Raw genomic sequence first — 23,902 nt, 5'->3', positions numbered from 1 at the left:
TTTGAAATTATGCCATAATCTTCACCCTAAAGAAAAGTCTATATTGGGGCTCAGTGGGTTAAGCCTCTGCCTTCGGCTCAGGTCATGATCCCAGGGTCCTGGGATCAAGCCCCACATCGGGCTCTCTGCTCAGCAGGGAGCCTGCTTCCCCCTCTCTCTGCCTGTCTCTCTGCCTACTCGCGATCTCTGTCTGTCAAATAAATAAAATATTAAAAAAAAAAAAAAAGAAAGAAAAGTCTATATTAACACTGTCTTAAATTCCTTTTGAATAATACCATTAGTCTTTTTTATGTGTTTTAGAAGTTTTTCACCTATCATATTCTGTATTATAGATCATTCTCATATAGTTTACCTAACACTTTTGCCCAGCACTTCAACAATGTTTGGGTTCCTGCTATGTAGCAAGTCAGGAAGAAGGTAATATCACTAGGCTGTGTAATTAATGCTTTAGCTCATTCATTGTACAATGCTGGTTGCCATGAGCCCTTCATGATGAGAAGGGGGAATAAAAACTACAAAATGACCAGTCAATATAGTTCTTTGTTCTGAAGGAATTTCTGGTTGTGTCTAATTCCAAGAGTTGCATAAATTATTTCCTCATCAAATTAGACCAGCAACAAATTACCTAGGTGGGCCATAGTTACTCACCTCCTGTAAAAAGCTATCTCTCAGATCTTGACTTAGAAGAGAGATTTTTTTTAAGGCACCAAATAAAGAATTCTCCCGCATTGGTTTCTTCATTTTTATTAAAGGCATTCTCCATTATTTTGTTCTGTATATCCCTTATAAAACTTAATACTAGAAAAAAAAACAATTTTCTCTCTAGGGGATTTAGTATAATTATTTCCAGTAGAAACTAAGAATTCTATAATTCAGTACATACATTGTTAGAGGATTTACATACATGCCTCTCCTTTTCATGGTTTGGCTTTGTGTTTCTTCTTTTACAGCCTTATCTAATGAATGCCTTTTACTCTAAGTTGACTTAAATCTCGTTTTGGAAGGATATAAGATTGAAAACTAAAATGAAAATGATATATCAAACAGTTTAAGAGTGCCTGTAAAAATACTCATTTGGCTGTAATCAAGTGCTTGCATTCATAGTAGTCTGTGCCTTTGAGCACATTATGAGCTAACACCATCCGGATTTTAAAGTGTGATGTTATCAGTGTTCTTCTTGAGGACCGATAGTAGTGATATTTCCCACCTCTCTACCATCCCCCAGATATTGTCATGATAATAATAAAAGCATCTTTCTCTATTAGTGGTTGATTAGAAATGTTTGTGTGTCATTGCTGAAAATCATTGGGTATTTAAATAGCTATTATCTGTAGTCATACTATGATTTCAGTTTGTATAGTGTTTTTTTTCCCCCCATAATTGCTTCAAGGCCTTCATTTAAAGCTGTGGTCACCAGTATTCATTCCTTCTACAGTAGCAAGTCTGAAAGGGGAAGATCAGGCTACCAAGTGGTCTTAGAAGAGGTACACCTTTTAAAGAATGGGAGTGTTTGCTTTCTCATTGGCTGAGACTTAAGTCTGAAGGGGAATCCAAAAGAAATGAGGTAGAAATGCAACCTTAAACCTAGGAAAGGAAGGTTAAAGTGTGTTAATACCAGTTTTCTGGTATGTTGCTGCGTGTGTCATTGTGGAAAAAAATGAACATTTCAAACGTGGTTATCAGAGCATGTATATTAATGCCAAAGAGACAAGCCAAAACAGCATTGTTTTATTGTTTATTGTAGTCTTAATTACTAAATACTTTATTACTTTCTATATGTTGGTATCCTGAAGCATAAGCTTTTAGTTCTTCTGCCTCTTTGTTTTTGGTATGTTAATTTGTTTTAATTATGTGAAGCATAATTATAGAAAAAAAACTAAAATTCTTCATTGATAGTAAATGCTATCATTAAATACACAGTTTTTATTCAGTAAGAGCCTTTCCCACAGAGAGCTAACTGCTTTTTTATTCATAGAGTATTGAAGTTTATGTTTTTTATGATTTATTGTCTGGAACTCATCAGATTAATTCTTAGCAGATCTTGGTAATTTAAAATAATCTGTAAGTACATTAATATCAGACGTGTGCAGTTATTTTTACTAAACTGCCATGACAAAACTTAATAAACTAGGTGAATACCAAATTGAAAATGTTTGGCTTCTTACCAGTATAAGCATTTCAGCTCTGTATTTCTGAAATGTTACTTGTATAATTTTACCTGATTGATCAGTGAAATAAATCTTTGCAAGTTTCTTGATCATACAGATTTTGGACACCTCAAATCTCAGTCTGGGAGGGGAAGTTTCCAGTTTTACAGTTGGTCATTCACCAAAAAATGTGAAGCACCTACTGTGTGCAGTTGTAGCCGCAAGGGACATTAAAGTGGATGAGAAACAGGTACTACCCTTAAGGAGCACGTGTTACTACGTGGGAAAGAAGTATACACAATTGGACAGTACACAATACTACCCAAGTGTAGTATGTTATAAAATTCTATAAAGAAGTATATATGAGATACAGCATTAACCCAAAAGCAGGAGTAACCTATAAACTGGGTGCCTTGGTCCAGGGTCTCCTCTCTGGCTTCTGTAATGTTTCTTTCATCCTTCCTGTTAGTTGCCAGAATTAGGCAAGAAGAGGGTTCTGAGAGAAAATCAGCTTTAATTGAGATAGAGAAGCAGGACCAAGGGGTGCTCAGAGCCAGAGTTCCCTCATTTGGAGCCAAGGGTGTCTGAGCTTCTTAAGGTGAGACTTGATGTCTAAAGAGGGTCTCCTCTTCCTGTGATCTTCTTGAGCAAGGATGTTTGTTCTCATTGGTGCATTCACTCCCACATTTTAAACTTTGTAAGCATTGGGAACTGCGTTGGGGTTGGGTTTTTTGTTGTTGTTTTTAAACCCAGGACTTCAAGAATCAAGTTGTGTGTTGGGTACAAGGGCCCTTAATGCAATACAAATGTGTAGACGGCTTAGCTTCAAGGCTCTTTTTAGCTGGGTGTGAACACTTCAGTACCGTGAGAGCGCATCTCAAGGTTGGTGCTAAGGGGGATGAAATGAAGAAAAATGAGAAAGAAGAGGGTACCCCCCCATTTTCTTTTCTTTTTATATTTAGACTAAAGGAAAAGGAAGGAATGCAAATGGTTGGAAAGTAGAAATAGGCTGGGAGGTAGCTGTGGGTAAAACACGAAGGATAATTAATTCATTGGGTTTCAAGTGCCTGGATCAAGAAATAGTAAGATTAGGAATATAAGGGGACTATTTCAGGGTGCCACATGTAGGTTGGCAATGACACATGACTTTTTACTTGGTTTAAGTCTCCTGGTAGATTAGGTTTTAGCTCTTAGTAGTAGGTAAAATTCTTTGTATATATTTAGGTTATTAAGATTTATTGAATTAAGTTCATCTTTATGATTTCTTCCTAAATAGTTCTCAATATTATTATGTCCTTAGTCTTTAATTTAAAAACTTGGAGATGGAGGGGGTGCTTTGGTGTCTCAGTCGTTTGAGCATCTGCCTTTGGCTCAGATCATAATCTCCAGGTCCTCGGACCAAGCTCTGCATTGGGCTCCCTGCTAAGCAGGGAGTCATCTCTCTCTCTCTCACACACACAAATAAATAAAGACCTTTAAAAAAAAAAAAAACTTGCAGATAAAAGTTGGGTTTTTACTAAATCAGTACAGAAATGCAAGTCATTCTGGGGGTCAGAATTATGTTAACATATTATTTGTGAAATTATAAGCTATTGCTCTACTATAATCTGTTACTATCACTGAACATTCATATGTGTTAGAAATGAAACACGATGATTATTGCAGTAGGCGTTGTGTACTCGTAGTTCATTTAGTGACCACTCTTAGTCTCTGGCTTTTCAGATTGACTCAATGACGCACAAATCTGAAATAAAATGTATAGGGAGAAAGAGAGAGAAAGAGTATGTGTGTTTCACTGTTTTCTGAAGTATGAGCTCATTTTATTGACTTTTTTGTAAATTAGATGCTTTCTGATGCAGCACCTGGGAAACTGAGAATTGTCCACGGAGATGTATTGACATTTAAGGTGGAAAGGGCTTTTCCGGAAAGTCTTAAAAGACAGTGGGAGGATGGTAAGTGATTTTGGATTGTTTTCTTATTTTCTCTTAGAATTATTTATATTACAAATATTTATGTTATATATTACAAATTGATATATATTTATATTAAATATTATTAGGACAGAATTAAATAGGTGGTATGCATTGTCATTTTTTCTGCTTTTCTCCTTTTTTCCAAAATAATAAAACTAATTCCTTTTTCTTAATTCTAATTTACTTGTCATGTTTTTCAAGTGTTTAGAATTCTCTTCAAATAAACATGCTATTTTTATGAAACCATATAAGGATGGGGTAAACTATGAAGTGTTAACTTTTTCCAAATGGTGAAAAGAAGAATGTTTTAGTATACCATGCCCACCTTACTTCCACCGTCTCACCTTCAGTGACCCACCAAGGCACTGCTCATCTGCAGGCTGTCGATTGGGTACCTGCTGTGTGCCAGCTCTTTGGGATACACTGAGAGGCGGGCTGTAGTACTTGCCTGTGAAACCCTTCAGAGCAAATGGAGGTGCTGCAGGCTGGCCTCCATCTAACTGCCTCCTGTCTCCGCCTTCCAACACGCCATTCTCTTCTAAGCACACTGCCTCCAGGTTTCTAGCCTTGCCCCAGGCATGCTCTGATTTCCTCTTTGAAACCTTACCTGACTGAGCTCTAGTCATTTGTGTGACTGTTACCTGCTCTCTTCCAGAAGCTCTCTGTGCTTCTGTCTTCCCTGATACCAGGTTCTCCTGTTCTTCCCTTTATATGGTGTGAGCTTTCTCTAGCTATTCTTTGCTGGTGGTTATTTTTCCCCCCACCTCTTAGATGTTGTTTTTGAGGTTTTTATTTTTGGAGTATCTTCTCTTGTGCTGCAGATTGGCCTGAAGGACTCTGCTCCTGTGGTCTCATTGACCACGTGTGTATGGTAGACACTTCCATCTTGGTGCGTGGCCTGTATCTTCTTCCTGGGCATCTGACCCTCTTGACAGCTACATCTGGATGTAGGCACTTCGACCAATCATGTCCAGATCAAATTGTCTTTTCCCTCAAAGCAAGTCTTTTTCATATTTTTCCTAAGCCAAAAAACCTGAGGACTTTGAGCACTAATTAAGGTAGAATTTTTTCTCTTAATAATTCAAAGCTAAGGGGAGCCTGGGTGGCTCAATGGATTAAAGCCTCTCCCTTTGGCTGAGGTCATGATCTCAGGGTCCTGGGATCGAGCCCTGCATCAGGCTCTCTGCTCAGCAGGGAGCCTGTTTTCCCCTCTCTCTCTCTGCCTGCCTCTCTGCCTACTTGTGATCTCTGTCTGTCAAATAAGTAAATAAAAATGTTAAAAAAATAATAATAATTCAAAGCTAATTATGAGAAAACATTGCCTTTGAAAAATACTTAGCGGTATCTTTTCATATATATATTTGTTTATTACTATTAGTATCCCGTTTGATTTAACTTAACTAAAATTGTATATAGAATCCATTAATAAAATCTTTACAAGTTGTTTTTTCTCCTACTAACCAGATCCTCCAAATGTACACATTATTGGAAATCTGCCTTTTAATGTATCAACCCCACTGATTGTCAAGTGGCTTGAAAATGTTTCTTGTAGAGATGGACCTTTCATTTATGGCAGAACCCAGATGATGTTGACTTTTCAAAAGGAAGTGGCAGAGGTGAGTTTTAACTTTTTTGGCTATTTTATCACATGATCAAATTCTAAAATGAAATAATACTGCATTTTTTTCATAGACTGTGTTTTCTAAGTTAATACTGCCATTACACACACAAACCAATAAGAGCTCAACCAAAGTTAAGCATGTAATGATGATGACAGGCATAAGTGCTCTTAGCTCTCCAGTGAGAACATGAAAGCTATGCTGCCTGCCAAAAAGACAACATAGTCCATGCAGGGACTCAGTAGGGCCACAGAACAATTAGAAACCAATAAAACCGATATTGGTGGTGATACAGGAATATGATGGTAGTTAAAGAATATGGTAATCAGTTTGGAGAGGGGGAAGGGGGTTGGTGTCTCCTTATGCTGTACATAGGTTTGGCCCAATCCCTTCCTTCAGCTGTGCCTTCTGCTCCTGCATTCCCATGGCAGGAATGTTCCAGATGCACTCTAGCAAATAATCCTACAAGGTAGGCAAGGGCAGTTTGTGAGCTGCAGAGGTTAAATGAGGGGATCTGCAGACCATTACGTGTTTTTGAAAAAATTTTTCTTACGACCTACAAATACAGAAGAGGATCTGACATATTTGTGTGGCTTAATAAGAATACCTTAGTCCCCACCAACTGGCGTTAGTGGTTATATTCCCAGCATCTTTGACAGCCCCTTGCATCCCCATCGTGATGGGGTTGTATCTCCTGTTCTCCACCTCACTGAGGTAATCATACTGTGAATTCTGGACTTACTATTCCCTGCTTAGTTTATCCCATAGATTCCTAGCTGTATAATTAATATACTTTAGTTTTCTCCATTTTTGAACTTACACAGATAGATTCATACAGCATGTATTTTTTTTTATCCTGATTTGCTCAATGCTGCTCATAGCTATAGTTTATTTGTGTAGCTAGATACTACCCACTCTTCACCTAGCTCATAATTTGTCTGTCCCTTGCCATGTTTTGGAACCCCAAATTAGTTTCAGTGTTTGTTATTACAAAGAAAACGGTCATGAAGATTATTTATGTCACCTGGAGCACACAGGCAAGCTTTCCCTAGAGTATGAATCCAGGAGTAGCAGTGCCGGATCCTAAGTTCTGCAGATCTTCACTTTCGCTAGATAATGCTAAACTGTTCTCTGAAGTCATTATGCCTGTTTATATTCCCACCAAATATAAGTCCATTTTGCTCCACATCCTTGCCAGTACTTGCAGTTGCCAGACTTGTGCGTTTTGGTTCATCAGAGCTGAGTGTTATATCATTGTGGTTTTATTTTTGTTGTTTGCTGTTTTTTAAATCAAACTGAGCACTGTTTTGCATGTTTATTGACCTTTTAGATAACCTCTTTTTTCTGAATTGCTTGCCTTGTGTCTGTTTTCTGTTGGATTGCTTGTCTTTTTCTCATGATTTGGAGGAGTTCTAACATTTTTCTACTCGTCTTATTAGTTTAATGTATTGCAAATTTCTTCCACTCTGTGGCATGTTATTGTCTTTACAGTGTCTTTTGAAGAGCAGATTTTTGTTTTGTTTTGTTTTGTTTTTGCTTTTGCTTTTTAAAGATTTTATTTGTCTGATAGAGAGTGTGCAAGCACTGGGTTGGGGCAGAGGGTGAAGTGGACTCAGCCCTTGGGCTGGAGGACCGACTGAGCCACCCAGGCACCCTGAAGAGCAGATGTTTTTAATTGTAAATTTTTGGTTAGTGCTTTTTGTGTCTTATTGAGGAACTCCCCTTATATCCTGTATCATGAAGATCTTCTTCTGTGTTATCTTTAGAAGTTTTATTTTTTTTACCTCTCACATTTACATCTATAATCCACTGGGGATTGATTTTTGTGTGTGGTTGAAAAAGAAGCCAGTTTCACTGTTTTTAATATATGATCCTAATGAATCGAGCACCAGTTATTGGAAAGTCTTTTTCATTGATTTCTGTCAACACCTTTGATATAATGATAAAGCCTATATATGCACTGGTCTAACTGGAGACACTAAGAAGAAAGATTGTGTGAAAAATAGGAAACAGAAGGCCTAGCGCAGAAGATACAGCAGGGAATCCTAAGAAGAACATTCAGTTCACATCAGAGCAGAGCAAGAATTTGGTAAAATACTTAAGTTTGCGTATACTGAGAGAATAGTTACATAAAGTTGGAGAGAATGTAGGATTGAATTAGTGATAAATAAACAGAAAATTAAGTACAATAGGGATTGAAGCAAATAAAGTATATCACTATTAGAGGAATAAAAATATTATTGGGAAAAAATCAGTTGTTTATTTTGGGAACTTAAGGAAAAAAGAGGGACCTATATAAAAATAATCACAAAAATTTACTGAGAATCTTGAAAGACCACTTGAGGCAAATCAAGAGAAATAGAGTCCTGGAAGAAAAAATGAGTATCATAACGATGCTTCATTTTTTCCAAATTGTGTTTTTTCAATAACATCCTGAAATATAGTGAAGTTCCCAGGATCATCTTGAGGAGTGGACCTGCAAGAGTGGATGAGAAATTTTGAAAAAGAACATTAATGAAAGAAGGCTTATCTATCAGATATTAAAATGTATTTTAAAGCTCTAATAATTAGAAGCACTGTGACAGATTATGAGACAGAGTGGCTACATTCGGAGAACCAGATTGAGGGAAATGATTGGTTCATACATTGGCAGAAACAAAAGGAAGAAAAATATTATTTAACAAATGCTTGGATATTTGGTCAACTTCCATGAAACCATTTAATAATTCACCATATATAAAAAATGAACAAAAAATAAAAATAATTCACCATACATAAAAATTCCAGTTACTGGAGCCTGGTGGACACCGTGTCCAGCATGAGCTAAGCTGCTGCCACCCACTAGAAGCTCAAGCAGCTCTGGAGACACTTGAGGTCAGGGGAGGGGGCGGGGGGATGGTGCTGGACACACCAACTGAGAAGGTATTGTGGTAGCCCTACATGAAGAACCAGGAAGACCTAATAGTGCTTTGGACTTTTTAAAGCATCAGTTAGAAGCTACTAACTCAGAAAATCCAAGAATAGAGCTGCTTCGCCTAGAATTAAGCAGAAAATGGGAGAGAAATATAAAGCTATTAGTAGAAGAAGTAAAAAATTGGACATAAAGCTTGCTCAGTATGAACCACCTGAGGAGGGGAAGCATGCTGAATAGGATTCTTCTCAGTTGAAAAGACACTGAAAAGTGGTTTTGTATGACTTGAATAGTTTTGTATAATATATAATCTTTTATGAACAGGTGCCATACAACTCTCTTGATATATTGAATTTACCTGTATCATCACACTTTATTCGAAACACATCTACTGAGAAGCACTGATAATAACTCAGTATTACAAAAAAAAAAAAAAACTTCAGATTCATTCCTCTTTTCTGCAGTGTCTAAGCTGTTGTACTTAATTTATTTTTCATTTCAGGTATTTTATTTTTACTTCTAGAAGTTCCATTTGAGTCTTGTGTTTTCCCTTACCTCATTATGTTCATGCTTTCCTTGGCATCTTTGTGCATATGTATAATATTTCTAATAGCTGTTTAAAGGTCTTTGACTATTAATTTGACTACCTCTGTTATTTCTGTACTATTTTACTGTTTGCTTTTTTTCCCCTCCTCTTTCTATGGGTCCTATTTTTCTGCTTTTTTTTGTAAGCCTGGAAAATTTTGACAAGATACTAGATTTGTGAAGTTTTGTTTTGTTTTAACCTTCTTGAGGGCTTGGGTTGAGTGGTGGGTTTTACTCCGGCACATTGCTAAGTCACTTGCAGATTGGTTTGAAGGTTGCTTTTAAGCTTTGTTATGACAGGTTCTTAGGAGCCTTTAATCTGAGGCTAATTAAGTCCGAGGACTACGTTAAAACCTTTCAGAGGAATCCATCTAGTGCCCTGTGTACTTCAAGAGCTCTTCACTTGGCTGCTGGGAATGCAGACTGTTTCCAGCCGTCTGTGAGCTCCATTTGGTCCCACTTTCTGATAGTACTTGCTCCAGCCTCCCAGCCTCCTGCTCTTACAGATCAATACTCAGCCAAAGACTTGAAAGGATCCCGCTGAAAATCTCAGGAACGCCCTCTTTTCCATTGCCCCATCTTTCTCTCTCTCTCTCTCTCTCTCTCTGTTCCCGCATCCAGTAGTCTGCCTCACAAATTCTGGCTGCCTTGGCTTCCCAGAGCTCTGGCCTCTGTCCTCTCACATCGAGGAGACCTCTGGGCTCTGTTTATGCTCCTGCCTGTGCTGTAGCCGGAGTTTAGGTTCCAGACTGCAAGCTGGGCAGTCATAAGGTTCACCTTGTTTTTTATTTGCCTGTGTGGCAATGACAACGATAAAAGCAACTATTACTTATGGAGTGCCTACTAACAGCCACTTTACATATGTTTATGTATTTAAGCCTCAAAGTCACCTCATGAAATAGGTATTTTTTTTAATTGATGTTGACATACAGTGTTACCTTAGTTTCAGGTGTAACATAGTGAATTCATGACTCTGTGCTTTATGCTATTCCTCGCCCCCCAATGTAACTACCGTCTCTCAGAATACAGCACTATTACAGTACCACTCACTATATTCCCTGTGCTGTACCTTTCATCCTTGTGACTTACTAACTTTTGATAGGAAAGAACACGGAGGTGGCTCAGTTGGTTAAGTGTCTTGACTTTTGATTTCAGATCATGATCTCAGAGTTGTGAGATTGAGCCCTGCATCCAGCTCCACACTGGGTGTGGAACCTGCTTAAGATTCTTGCTCTCCCTCTCCCTCGGCCCCTCCATCCTCCCACTCCCTCTTTAAAAACAAAACAAAAAAAACGAAGCTCAGGGATTTTAATTGTCAGTTTTGTTCATCTTTTCAAAGAACCAGCTCTTGGTTTCATTGATCATTTCTACTGTTTTATTAGACTCTGTTTCATTTACTTCTGTTCTGATCTTCATTACTTTCTTCCTTCTGTTAGTTCTGGGCTTTGTTCTTTTTCTAGCTTCTTTAAGTGTAAAGGTTAAATATATGAGATTTTTCTTATTTCTTGATTTAGGCCTGTTTCTCTGTAAACTTTCCTTTTAGAACTGCTTTTGCTATATCCCAGACACTATGGGATGTTGTATTTCCATTTTCATTTGTCTCAAGGTATTTTTTAAAATTTTCCCTTTGATTTTTTTTATTGACCCATTTGGGTGTTTAATAGTATGTTTTTTTAGCCTCCACAGGTTTGCATTTTTTCTGTTTTTGTTGTTGTTGTTGTTTGTTTTTAAGATTCTATTTATTTGAGATAGCACAAACACAGCAGTGGGAAGGAGCAAAGCGAGAGAGAGAATCTCAAGCAGACTCCTCCCTGAACCCAGTGTGGGGCTTGATCTCAGAACCCTGAGATCATGACCTCAGCCAAAATCAAGAGTCGGACCCTTAACCAACTGAGCCACCCCAGCACCCATCCAGTTTTGTTTTGTTTTTTGTTTTTTTAATTGTAGTTTATTTTTTTCTCTCCTATCAGTTGTGGTTAGAAACTGCTTGATAGGATTTCAGTCTTAAATTTATTGAGACTTATTTTGTGGATCAACAGATCTGTCTTGGAGGATGTGCTGTGTACACTTGAAAAGAATGTGTGTTCTATTGTTTTTAGATGGAATGTTCTGTGTGTATCTGTTAAAGTCCATTTGGTCTAATGCATCCTCTAAAGCCACTGTTTACTTGTTGATTTTCTGTCTGGGTGAAATATCAATTGATATAAGAGAAATATTAAAGTCCCCTACTATTACTGTATTACATTTTGTCCCTTTGTGTCTGTTAGTATTTGTCCCTTTGTGTCTGTTAGTATATTAGTATAAGCGCTATGTTGGGTGCCTAGATATTTATAGTTGCTCAGCCTTCCTGGAATGGATCCCTTTATTACTAACACCCTTCTTTTCTTTTGTTAGTCTTTGTTTTAAAGTTCATTTTGTCCAATGTTAAGTACTGCTACACGACTTTTTTTCTTTCTCTTTCATTTGCATGGAATATCTTTTACTTCTTCACAGTAAGTCTGTTGTCTTTGGATCCAAAACAGTTCTCTTGTAGGCAACATATAAATGGGTTTTATTATCCTGTCTGCTTGTCACCTGGTGTCTTTTGACTGGAGAATTTAGTCCATTTACATTTAAAGTAATTATTGAAAGGTACGTACTTACTGTGATTTTATTCATTGTTTTCTGGTTTTCTTTCTGGTTCTCTCTTCTCTTGCCCTCTTCCTTCTGATTTGATAACTTTCCTCAGTGTTGATTTTCTGTTCCTTTTCTCTAGATTTTTTTGTGTATCTATTATTGGTTTTGTGGTTACTAAGAGATTGATAAAAAACAACCTGTGAATATAGTCATCTGTTTAAATTGGTGGTTGTGGGGCACCTGGGTGGCTCAGTGGGTTAAGCCTCTGCCTTAGGCTCAGGTCATGGTCTCAGGGTCCTGGGATCAAGCCTCACATCAGGCTTTCTGCTCAGCAGGGAGCCTGCTTCCCCCTCTCTGCCTGCCTCTCTGCCTACTTGTGATCTCTCTTCTGTGTCAGATGAATAAATAAAATCTTAAAAAAAAAATTGGTGGTTGCTCAAGTTTGAACATATTCTAAAAGTGTTACTATTTTATGGGCAGGGGGCTGCCCATGTTCTATGTATTTGATGTCATATTTTACATCTTTTTATGTTGTGTATTCCTAATTATTATAGATATAGTTGATTTGACTACTTCTGTCTTAACCTTCATACTAGCTTTATAAGGGTTTGATCTACTACCATCAATGCATAATATTTACTTTACTAGTGAAATTTTTTCTTTTATGATTTTGTTCTAGTTTTGGTATTTTCTTTTCTGCTTAAAGAATTCTCTTTAACATTTCTTACAAGGCTGGTTTAGTGGTGATAAACTCCTCTAACTTTTGTTTGTTTGGGAAACTCTTTATCTCACCTTCAATTCTGAAAAATAGTCTTTCTTGCTGGGTGAGATTCTTGGTTATAGGATTTTTTGTTTTTGTTTCTGTTTTTCCTTTTAGCATTTTAAACCTATGTCTTCTGGCCTCAGATTTTCTGCTGAAAAATCAGCTCTTAACAGATGTTTCCTTGTGCATAACTAGTTGCTTTTCTTTCGCTGCTTTTAAGATTCTCTTTGTCTTCAGTTTTTGAGATTGTAATAATGTATCTCCATGTGTACCTCTTGGGTTCATCTTGTTCAAGGATATCTGTGCTTCCTAGACCTGGATATCTGTTTTCTTTCCCAGATTAGGTAATCTTTCAGTTATTATTTCCTAAAATTAACTTTTCTTCCTCTTTTGCTCTCTTTTTTTTTGTGGTATCCCCTATGATATGAATGTTAGTGTGCTTGATGTTGTCCCAGATGTCTCTTACCCTGTCCTCATTTTTTTCATTCTTTTTTCTTGCTTTTTAACTTGAATGATTTCTATTACCCTGTCCTCCAGAACACTGATCTGTTCTTTTGCATCCTCTAATATGCCGTTGATTCCCTCTGTTGTATTTTTCATTTTGGTTATTATATTCTTCAGCTCTGATTTGTTCTTTTTTTGTATTTTCTATCTCTTTGTTGAAATCCCCTCTGAGTTCATCCACTCCTCTCCCAAGTTTGATGTGCATCTGTATAACCATTATTTTGAACTCTTAATTTAGGTAGATTGCTTATCTCTTTTTCATTTAGTTCTTTTCTGAGATTTTGTCTTGTCCTTTGTTTGGAACTTATTCCTCTTTCTGCTCATTTTGTCTGTGTTTGTTTCTATATTAGGTAGGTCAACTATGACTCCTGGCATTGAAGGTAGTGGCCTTATATGGAAGGTGTGCTCTGGGGCCTAGAAATGCGAACCATTGGGACGCCTGGGTGGCTCAGTTGGTTGGAAGACTGCCTTCGGCTCAGGTCATGATCCCGGAATCCCAGGATCAAGTCCCGCATCAGGCGCCCAGCTCCATGGGGAGTCTGCTTCTCCCTCTGACTTTCTCCTCGCTCATGCTCTTTCTCACTGCCTCTCTCTCAAATAAATAAATTAAAAAAAAAAAAAAAAAAAAGAAATGCGAACCATTCACCAGAACCAAGTGTTATAAGGGTGCCCCCTGTGCTGGCTGTGTGCACCCTTCTGCTGTTACTGGCCCCTGAGTCCAGCAGGTGCACTGGTGTGCAGGAGTGCCCTCTCCCCTGAGGGGCAGCAGTCTCCACTGAGGCTATCTGCTCGGTGTGTAGACAGGAGCCAAGGAATGTCTGTTAGGAAGGCAGTGTGGCAAGGCAGGTCTGCAGGGGGAACTCCGGGTTAGGGCAAGCAGTGCTAGCTAGGTATATGAATAGTGTCAGACTGGTGCCTACCAGCATCAGATGTCTAGGCTGAAGGATGGCAAGAATAGTGCCTGCCAGCATTTCTGTTCTTGGATAAAGTTCTTACCGAACCCTGCCCCTTTGGCATGCTCCCTAAAATCACTCTGTAAATTTCCTTTATGTATGGCCCAGGCACTTTTCAAACTGCTGCCTCTGCGGTGGGTCTCGGAGCAAGTGAGATGGTGTGTGGTCCCTTTAAGTGTGGAGTCCAGTTTCCTCTAACTCTCCAGTTCTCTGGAAGTAAGCCCAGCTGATTTTTCAAAAACAGGTTACAGGAGCTTATCTTCCTGTGCAGATTCCCCAGGTTGGGGGGGGGGGGGTGTCCGGTGTGGGGCTGTAACCTCTCACTTTTCAGGGAGGACCTTTGCACCTGTGAAATCCCCTCCCACTTGGGGGTCTGAGTTCCAGGGCTTGGTTTCTGACCTGACCACATCTTTGTCCTTTTCCCTTCTTGTTGTGGCTTTGTCTTCATACTTACAGCTATCTAAGAGCTGTTCTGAAAGTTTTCAGGTCATTCTTCGGGAGAGTTCCTCCGTATGTAGCTGCATCTGTTGTGTGTGCATGGGAGGAGGTATGCTCAGGGTCCTCCTACTTAGCCAGACTCTTACCTCCTGCCTGTCTGCAAATACTTTTGGTTGTCACACCTGAGGGGTGCTTTTGGTGTCTAGTGGATTAAGGTTAGGGATGCTGGTAAACATCCTTCAGTACACGAGATAGCCCCCGACAGCACAAAAATACTCCACATTTACCAGCCCAAAATGTCAGTAATGCCAAGGATAAGAAACTTTGCTTTAGAGTATTTAGCCATAAAATCTTTTTCTTAGTAGTCTTAGAATTTTCCATCACATGGGGTGCCTGGGTTGCTCAGTTGTTAGCATCTGCCTTCGGCTCAGGTCATGATCCCAGGGTACTGGGATGGAGCCCCGCATCAGGCTCCCTGCTCGGCAGGAAGTCTGCTTCTCCCTCTCCCACTCCCCTGCTTGCGTTCCCTCTCTCGCTGTGTCTCTCTCTGTCAAGTAAATAAAATTAAAAAAAAAAAAAAATTTCCATCGTAACAATGTAGGACCCTTTTATGTTTGTTAGGATGCTGTATCACCACCACTTTCCCAGGGTCCGTGTCATTTCCCGCTCATGAATCTACTGTCTTCTGTATGTTTGAGTTGAGCCCATGTTAGTTTTCTTTGTTATTTTCTCAGCCTTTTGATTTGTCCTTGGACTTTCATTTTCTCAGATTACATAATTATTATGGTATTTCTATTCTTGAGTAACACAATTGAGATGCAAAACACTATGTAGTCTAATTCTTTTGGGGGAAAATGCAAAGGAACAGGCTGAAGAGGTGGAGTAATATTTTCAGTGACTCAGAATGTCAGTTGTGGTTATTAATAATAGTGTTGCTTCAACTCCACCATATGCAGTTATTTTTCTTTAACCAAAAAAAAAATGATTTTAGTTAAATTCTAGTATGAATATTGAGAAGAGTTTATATTGAGTGTATATTTATGGAATGCTTTAGAAGTTAACACTGGTCCTCCGACCAGTTTTCATATTTTGCAAGTGAAAGTTTCAACAGGATAATATATAGTAGCATTTTCTTACATAACCTTTGTTTACTCTTGACACTTAACGTATTTGTAATTTTACATTCCACAGATAGCATTCTTAAAGATGCACTTTGCTTGGCTATGTGAGTTATAGAACAGAAGTAAATGAACACGATCTTCTTCCGTTCTCTCTAGGTCTGCAGGGTCTAAATAGAAGAATTCAGCTCACACACACTAAAGAACATATAGACGGTATAAAGTTACAGCTCATAAAATAGAATCACAGTGTGTAGCAGAAAATGAGACCTTAACAAATCTCATCTAACCTCATTTTATAGATGATGAAACTGAGGCTCAGAGTAGTTTAATGTCTTCCAGAAGGTCATGGAGCTAGTTACAGGGAAAGCTGAACTTGAAAACAGGTCATAGGTTTTCTGCTGAAGTCATGATGTTCAAGTTCTTTAGGTGACTGGACCTTTGGTATTTTCTTTCTGGGTCCAGGATTAGCCTGTTTATGTCCTCCAATCTTCAGTGGACCTTGGCTATTTAATGGTCACATCTGTAGCAGGGATGGGGGGAGTCACCTTGCCAGTAATTTATATAGTTTTCATTGTCCCTGATAGTGGGCTGTGTGTCTTCTCAAGAATAAGCCTAATTTTTCTACTTGTAGTTAAAATCATTTTAGAATAAGAAGGATGAAAATAACACTGTCCTTGTGGAGTCTTTGACCCTTTGTTTTTCATATACTCGGTCAAAATGCTTTTAAAATCTCAAGGGTTAGAGGTTTCCTTTTACTGAAAAATTAACCGGTTTGGTTTCCTGGCCTTTTGTTGTTTGTTAAAATCCTCTATCTTGTCATGGAGTTTGAATTTTCATAGCTTTACATATACCCTAACTATCACAAATATTAACTCATGTTTGAATGGTTGATTGACCGTTTAATTCTTGTGTTAGTTTTTAATGAAGTTTTCCAGAGAGCTTTCTGCTCTGTGACTTGAACTATTCTACAATGAGTTCAGGATGGGTATGTGTGTGCTGCTTTCATCTAAATTCCATTATATGTTTCACACATTTCATCTCCACAGCCTGGGTGTATTTGCTGCAGAGCTTGGATGGGTCAGGCTTCTCTGGCAGGAATGGTCACCAGCACTCAAAGTGGAATTGTGTCCAGAGTGTTTACACTGCATTGCCTCCCGTGTTTGCTTTTGGGTTAAAGTGGTTTTAAAATTTCACTGAATTCATCAGTGAAAACACCTTTGAGATGTAAAGTAGAATACTGAAAGAGAATTCAGCATGAAATAATAATTTTCAAGTGCAGAGTTTTTTTGATTTTTGATTATGTTCATGCGGGTTTTAGTTGTACACAACTGCTTTGAAGTATGCCGGTTGTACAATACACTTTGAATTTTTTACTTTCATGCCAGTGGTACAGTTAAGCTCCAAAAAAAATTTATGTAGAGCTAGAAATATTTTTTAGCATTTGATCCATAAGTTTATTCTTTAAATATGTTTCCAGTGTTTGTCTTTGTTTTTATTTTTGTTTGGGAATATATATGTTTCTTGGTTTTACACTTTAGTAAAGAAGAATTTACTCTCTCATTTATACTAAAGCAATCACTTGTCCCGTACGCAGCCTCCCAATAATTTCAGATGTCTAAATATAGACAAGAGCCAGGTAATTTTGAAAAGAGAGATGAGATGGAGAAATGGCTTCTGAGTAGCAAAATAAATGTTACAAAATCTACAGCTTTGCCTATAGGAAATTTTCTGAGCATCGCAGTTTAAAACCTATCTTTTTAATCTTACTTAAGGCAAAGCTCTTACAAGCCAAATTATGTGGTGTATAATGTTTATAATGTTGACCCTGAATCATTTATAAAAGGTTTAGAATACCCAGTGAATTCTAATAACACAAGAGAAGCAGGGTACATTTTTTTTAAGAAATCAGTGCATCTAATTTTTTAATCCAATTCTAACATATTGCCATATTTTTGTCTTTTTTAAGAAATAAAGTATAGTAGATATGCGTGGTACCCCCTTCTGTCCCCTTTCTTTCTCTCCTATGAGTGTACTCTTAAAACTGATACTCATCATTCCCATGCATTGATAGATAAATGCACACACACAGAGGAAGCCATAAGAAATAATGTTTTGAAGTTTTTATATAAATGAAATCATGGTCTACATATTTTCTGCCACTTCATCATTTTCTATTTGGGTATCTATGTTAATAACACCATTTACTTATTCCTGTTGATGGCCTTGATGTTTCTACCTTTTTGGAAACTGTGCATGCGCAATGTTGTGGTGATCGTTCTTACACAGTATTTTCTTGTGTAGGTATATAAACTGTTCCCTAGAATATATTTAAAGTTATGACAGTGCACTCAACTTCAGCTTTCCTGTGTGTCTTGCCAAGTTGTAGTCCAAAGTGCTTGTACCCGTCGCCCTTCTTACTAGTGGTCAATGGGAGTTCCTCTGGCTCCGGATCATTCACCAGTTCTAGGTTCTGCCAGGTTCTTTTTTATTGTGTAAATTTTGTTCATTTCACAGATATGAGATTATCTCATTAGAGTTTAAATTTGCATGTCCCTAATTTGTAATGTGGTTGGGGATAGTGTATAGTTATGGGCCATTTGGGTGCTTTTGTCCTATTTCTTACCAGATTTTCTATTGTTTATTTTTTGGCAATTAACGTGTAGGGGTTTCTTCCATGTTCTGAACACTAATCCTTTGTCAGATAGGAGTTTCAAATACCTTCTCTCGGTCTGTGACATACGTTTGTACTATTTTTTTTAATATAGACATTTTAAATTTTAATAGAGCAAAAGTATCAGTCTCTTATGGCTTCCACTTTTGCGTCTTTTCAGAAATTTTGCCCTACTGTGGGGTCATAAATACTTTATAAAAAAATTTTAAAGTTTTGCTTTTTACTTGTTGTTAATTCACTTGGAATTTATTTTTGGTTATGGTATGAGATAGGGAGTTATTCCTGCTATAGATAGACCTACTCAGTACCAGTGTCTCTCACCGAGTGGTCCGTCCTTTTCCTGTTAGTGTTGTTACATCACATCTGTCACACAGCAAATATCCATAGGCGCTTGGGTCTGTTTTTAAGGCTTTTGTTCTGTTGGTGTGTTTGTCTGTGCCAGTAGCAATACTGTACTGCCTTACTTTGGATACCTCCCATGGTGAGTCGGCCTCGGCCCTGCCTCATGCTGTTGACGTTCTTTGGGAGCTTCCTGGCTATTCCAGGCCCTTGGCTTTTCCATATAAAATACTGTGGAATTTAAAGGTCTTAAATCCTTTCAAAATTTTGGTTGAAATTGCATTGCATTTATGAGTTAATTTAGCTATTTATGATTTTGAAATTGAAGTGTTTGTGTTCTTAAAAGAATGAATTCCTGGTTTATGCAAAAATCAGTTCTCCAAGAGTTCTGAATATTCAAAGTTTTATTACATTTAAATAAAGAAAAGTGCACCATTGAAAAGGTTCCTTCATAGATTTTTGGTAATCCATAAAATGAAATACACATCTTTAGTTCTTAATTGTGCTTGCTAATTTCTTCTCTCATCAAATATATATTGATCACTTGTTTCATATAGGACCTTCTACAGAATATAACAGGGGTTTAAAATCCCCAACATCCAGTGGTAGGGAAGTTTTCTTATTTGGTTTCTGAGTGCATTATATAAGATATAATTCACACCTCTTAAGTGTACTTCAGTTGATATTGGAGGAAAATGTTCTCCGTATCATGTATCAGAAAGCCTGTGCTTTTAAAGTTTATCTCAAAACTCCACCTAGTGTCCATAGATAATAGAATATTAGGTGCATTCTATCTGATCAGACTGGATTAATTGCCAAAATTCCTTTTCTCCTTCTGTAGAGACTGACAGCCAATACAGGAAGCAAACAGCGTAGCCGCCTTTCTATTATGGCGCAGTACCTCTGCAATGTTCAGCACATCTTCACAATTCCGGGTCAGGCTTTTGTCCCTAAACCAGAGGTAAGTTTCTGTTTATTTGTAAATCTTTGTTCATCTGGTGATGAGTCCTAGGAAATTATCTCTAGAATTTGATTTTCATTTATATGCAAACTATACTTTTTATCTCTCCAGAGCAAGAAAAATCACAATATGTGAATAGTTCTTGTCCTAATTTTTCTCCTCTTAATAGTGACCAAATGTCTAGCTAGGTTTATTCATGTTACCTGGTGGTGATAACATTATCACCTGTACTCTTCAAAGTTTTCCCGTATGGAAGATAAATTATATGGTCACCTAATCCTCAAAAAGAGAAATCAGTATTTGTTCTGTGATTTCTTAATAGACCTCTAAATCAAGTTACATCAAACATTTTTTATTGTGAATTTTTTTCCACCTTTTTAATAAATTTAACATCCAGTGTTATATTAGTTTCGGGTGTGCAACATATTGATATAGCAGTTTTATACATTACTCAATGCTCACACCTTAAGTGTGGTCACTGTCATCATACAATGTTAATACAGTATTCAATATGTAATATATAATATATATTATATGTATAATTACAATATTATGTAAATTATATAACATATTATATATATAATTTATTTCCTATATTGTAGTTTTCATCTTTATGACTTATTTTGTAACTAGAAGTTTATACCTCTTAATGTTACTTATTTTACCCATTTTCCCATCTACTTTTCCTCTGGCAACCACTAGTTTGTTCTCTAGTTAAGTCTGATTTTACGTTTATTCATTTCTTTGTGTCTTGTTTGTTCATTTGTTTTGTTTTTTAGATTCCATTTATAATTGAAATCATGGTATGTCTTTCTCTGATATATTTCACTTAGAATATACACTCTAGGTCCATCCATGCTATTGCAGAAGGCAAGATCTCATTCATTTTTATGGCTGAGTAATATTCCTCTGTGTGTGTGTGTGTATGAGAGAGAGAGAGAGAGAGAGAGAGAGAGAGAGAGAGAAATACATCCCACGTCGTCTTTATCCATTGATCTATAAATGAACACTTAGATTGCTTCCATATCTTGACTCTTGTAAATAATGCTGCTATAAATAGGGGTGCATATATGTTTTCAAATTAGTTTTTTGTGTGTTTTGGGGGTAAATACCCAGTAGTGGGATTACTGAATCATATGGTATTCCTATTTTTAATTTTTTGAGAAACATCCGGAGTGCTTTCCACAGTGGTTGGTCAATTTACATTTCCACCAACAGTGCACAAGGGTTCCTTATTCTCCATATCCTTACCGATATCTGTTATTACATGTCTTTTTGATTCTACCCATTTCAGTAGGTTGCCTTTTTGTTTCATTGATGGTTTCCTTTGCTGTGCAAAAGCTTTTTATTTTGGTATAGTCCCAATAGTTTATTTTTGCTTTTGTTTCCATTTGCCTCTGGGGACATAGCCAGAAACATATTGCTATGGTGATGTCAGAGAGATTATTTGCCTGTGTTATCTTCTAGGAGTTTTTGGTTTTGGTCTCACATTGAGGTCTTTAATCCATTTTAAGTTTGTTTTTGTATTTGAGTTGTTGAGTTTAATTCTTTAGCATGTAGCTGTCTGGTTTTTCCAGCACCATTTACTGAAGAGTCTTTTCCCCATTGTATGTTCTTGCCTCCTTTGTCAAAGATTAGTTGAATGTATAGTGGTGGGTTTATTTCTTGGCTCTCTGTACTGTTCTCTTAACCTACGTATCTGTTTTTGTGCCAGTACCATGTTTTGATTGTCGTAGCTTTGTAGTATACCTTGAAATCTGGGATTGTGATACCTCCAGCTTTATTCTTCTTTCTCAAGATTGCCCTGGCTATTGGGGTCTTTTGTGGGTCCATACAAATTTTAGTATTAATTATTCTAGTTCTGTGAAATAGTGCTGGTATTTTGATAGGGATTGCATTGAATCTGTAGATTGCTTTGGGTAGTATGGACGTTTTAACAATGTTGGTTCTTCCAATCCGTGAACATAGATTCTTTCTATTTGTGTCCTCTTCAGTTTCTTTCATGAGTGTTTCATAGTTTTCAGAATACAGGTGTTCACCTCCTTGTTAAGCTTATTCCTAGGTATGTTATTCTCTTTGGTGTTTCTTGATTTCTTTCTGCTACTGTGGTATTAGTATATAGAAATGCAATATATTTCTATATATTAATTTTGTATCCCGCTAATTTACTGAATTCATTTATCAGTTCTGATAGTTTTTTGGTGCAACCTTTAGGGTTTTCCATATATAATATCATGACATCTGCAAATAGTGACAGTTTTACTTCTTCCATACCATTTTGGATGCTTTTTATTTCTTCTACTTGTCTGATTATTACACCTAGGATTTCCAGGACTATGTTGAATAAAAGAGATGAGAGTGGACATCCTCGTGTTCCTGATCTTAGAGAAAAAGCTCTGTTTTTCACCATGATGTTAGCTGTGAGTTTTTCATATATGACCTTTATTATGTTGAGGTATATTCCCTCTAAACTCACTTATTTGAGACTTTATACAATGAATGGATGTATTTTGTCAAGTGCTTTTTCCACATTTATTGGGATGATCATATGGTTTGTATCCTATAGCTTATTAACATGCTGTATTGTACTGACTTGCAAATATTGACTACCCTTGCCATTTCTGGAATAAGTCCTACTTGATTCATGTGAATTTTTTCAAATGTATTGTTGAATTTGGTTTGCTAATACTTTGTGAGGATTTTTACATCTTTGTTCATCAGAGATATTAGCCTATTGTTTTCTTTTTTTGTAGTGTCTTCAACTGCTTTTGGTATCACAGTAGCATTGGCTTTGTAGAATGAATGTGGAAGTTTTCGTTCCTCTTCTGTTTTTTGGAATGATTTAAGAAAACTAAGTATTAACTCTTCTTGAAATGTTTGGTAGAGTTCATTCACTTGTAGAGACATCTGGTCCTGGACTTTTGTTCATTGTTGAGTTTTTTTTTATTACTGCTTTAATTGTGATAGGTCTGTTATCTCTGTGTTATGTGTCTGTCCAAATTTTCTATATCTTCCTGATTCAGTTATGGAAGAGTGTGTTCTCTAAGAATTTGTCCACTCCTTCTAAGTTGCCCAATTTTTTGGCATATAATTTTCCATAATAATCTTTTATAATTCTTTGTAGTTCTGTGGTGTTTTTTTCTCCATTTCTGATTTTATCTGAGTCTTTTTTTTTTTTTTTTTTTGATGAATCTGGCTAAAGGTTTATCAGTTTTATCTTTTCAGAGTATTAGCTCTTATTTTTGTTGATCTCTTCTGAATTTTTTTAAGCCTCTATTTGAATTTCTGCTCTAATTTTTATTCTGTCCTTCCTTCTAGCTCTCAGTTTTGTTTGTTCTACTTTTTCCGTTTTAGGTGTATGGTTAGTTTGGGTTTTTTTTAATTTTTCTTGTTTCTTGAGGTAGGCCTGCGTTGCTATAAGCCTCTCTTAGTACTGCTTTTGTTGCATCCCCAGGATTTTGAGCTGTTGGTTGACTCAGTCATTGTTTCATAGGATGTTGTTTAGCCTCCATATATCTGTGTTCTTTCCACGTATTTTACTATAATTGAATTCTGGTTTTATACTGTTGTGGTCAAAAAAGATGCTCATTATGATTTCACTCTTAAACTTAACTGGAATTTGTTTTGTGGCCCAACATATGATCTGTCTTGAAGAATGTTTTCTGTGTCCTTGAAAATAATGTGTATTCTGCTATTTGGGGATGGAATTCTTGGATGGAATATATCTGTAAGGTGCTCTGGTCTATTGTGTTGTTCAAGGCACCATTTCCTTGTTGATTTTCTGTCTGGATGACCTATCCATTTATGGACGTCAGGTGTAAAAATCTCTTGCTATTACAGTGTTAAAGTCAGTTTCTCCCGTTTTGTTTATTAATAATTGCTGTATGTGTTTGGCTGCTCCTATTTTGGATGCATAATTATTTACAGTTGATATCCTCTTGTTAGATTTTTCCATTTATCTTTATGTAGAGCCCTTCTTTGTCTTTGGTTACAGTCTTTGTTTTACAAAGTCTTTTTTGTCTAATATAAGTATTGCTACCCTGACACGTTTTTCTTTCACTTCCGTTTGAATGGTGTATGGTTTTATTGCCCTTTACCTTCAGTCTGTATGTGTCTTTAAATCTTTTTTTTTTTTTAAGATTTTATTTATTTATTTGACAGACAGAGATCACAAGTAGAGAGAGAGGCAGGCAGAGAGAGAGAGAGAAGCAGGCTCCCTGCCGAGCAGGGAGCCCTATGTGGGACTCTATCCCAGGACCCTGGAATCATGACCAGAGCCGAAGGCAGAGGCTTTAGCCCAC

The 23,902-nt window shown here is 37.1% G+C and overlaps 1 protein-coding gene across 3 annotated transcripts in view; it reads left to right on the top strand.

The window, feature by feature from the left end:
- Positions 1 to 23,902, top strand: part of TFB1M (transcription factor B1, mitochondrial) — a 71,706-nt gene that overhangs the window by 15,345 nt on the left and 32,459 nt on the right. For all 3 annotated transcript variants that reach the window (XR_009404533.1, XM_059401323.1, XM_059401324.1), the window contains exons 3-5: positions 3,991 to 4,099; positions 5,585 to 5,736; positions 19,482 to 19,601. Coding sequence is in view for 2 of the 3 variants with exons in the window: in XM_059401323.1 (XP_059257306.1) it covers positions 3,991 to 4,099; positions 5,585 to 5,736; positions 19,482 to 19,601 (381 nt within the window). In the remaining variant the exon portion in view is untranslated. The remainder of the gene's footprint in view (positions 1 to 3,990; positions 4,100 to 5,584; positions 5,737 to 19,481; positions 19,602 to 23,902) is intronic.

This window comes from Mustela nigripes, chromosome 5, assembly GCF_022355385.1.
Source record: "Mustela nigripes isolate SB6536 chromosome 5, MUSNIG.SB6536, whole genome shotgun sequence".
Lineage (NCBI taxonomy): Eukaryota > Metazoa > Chordata > Mammalia > Carnivora > Mustelidae > Mustela > Mustela nigripes.
This window is presented reverse-complemented; position numbering and strand designations above follow the sequence as displayed.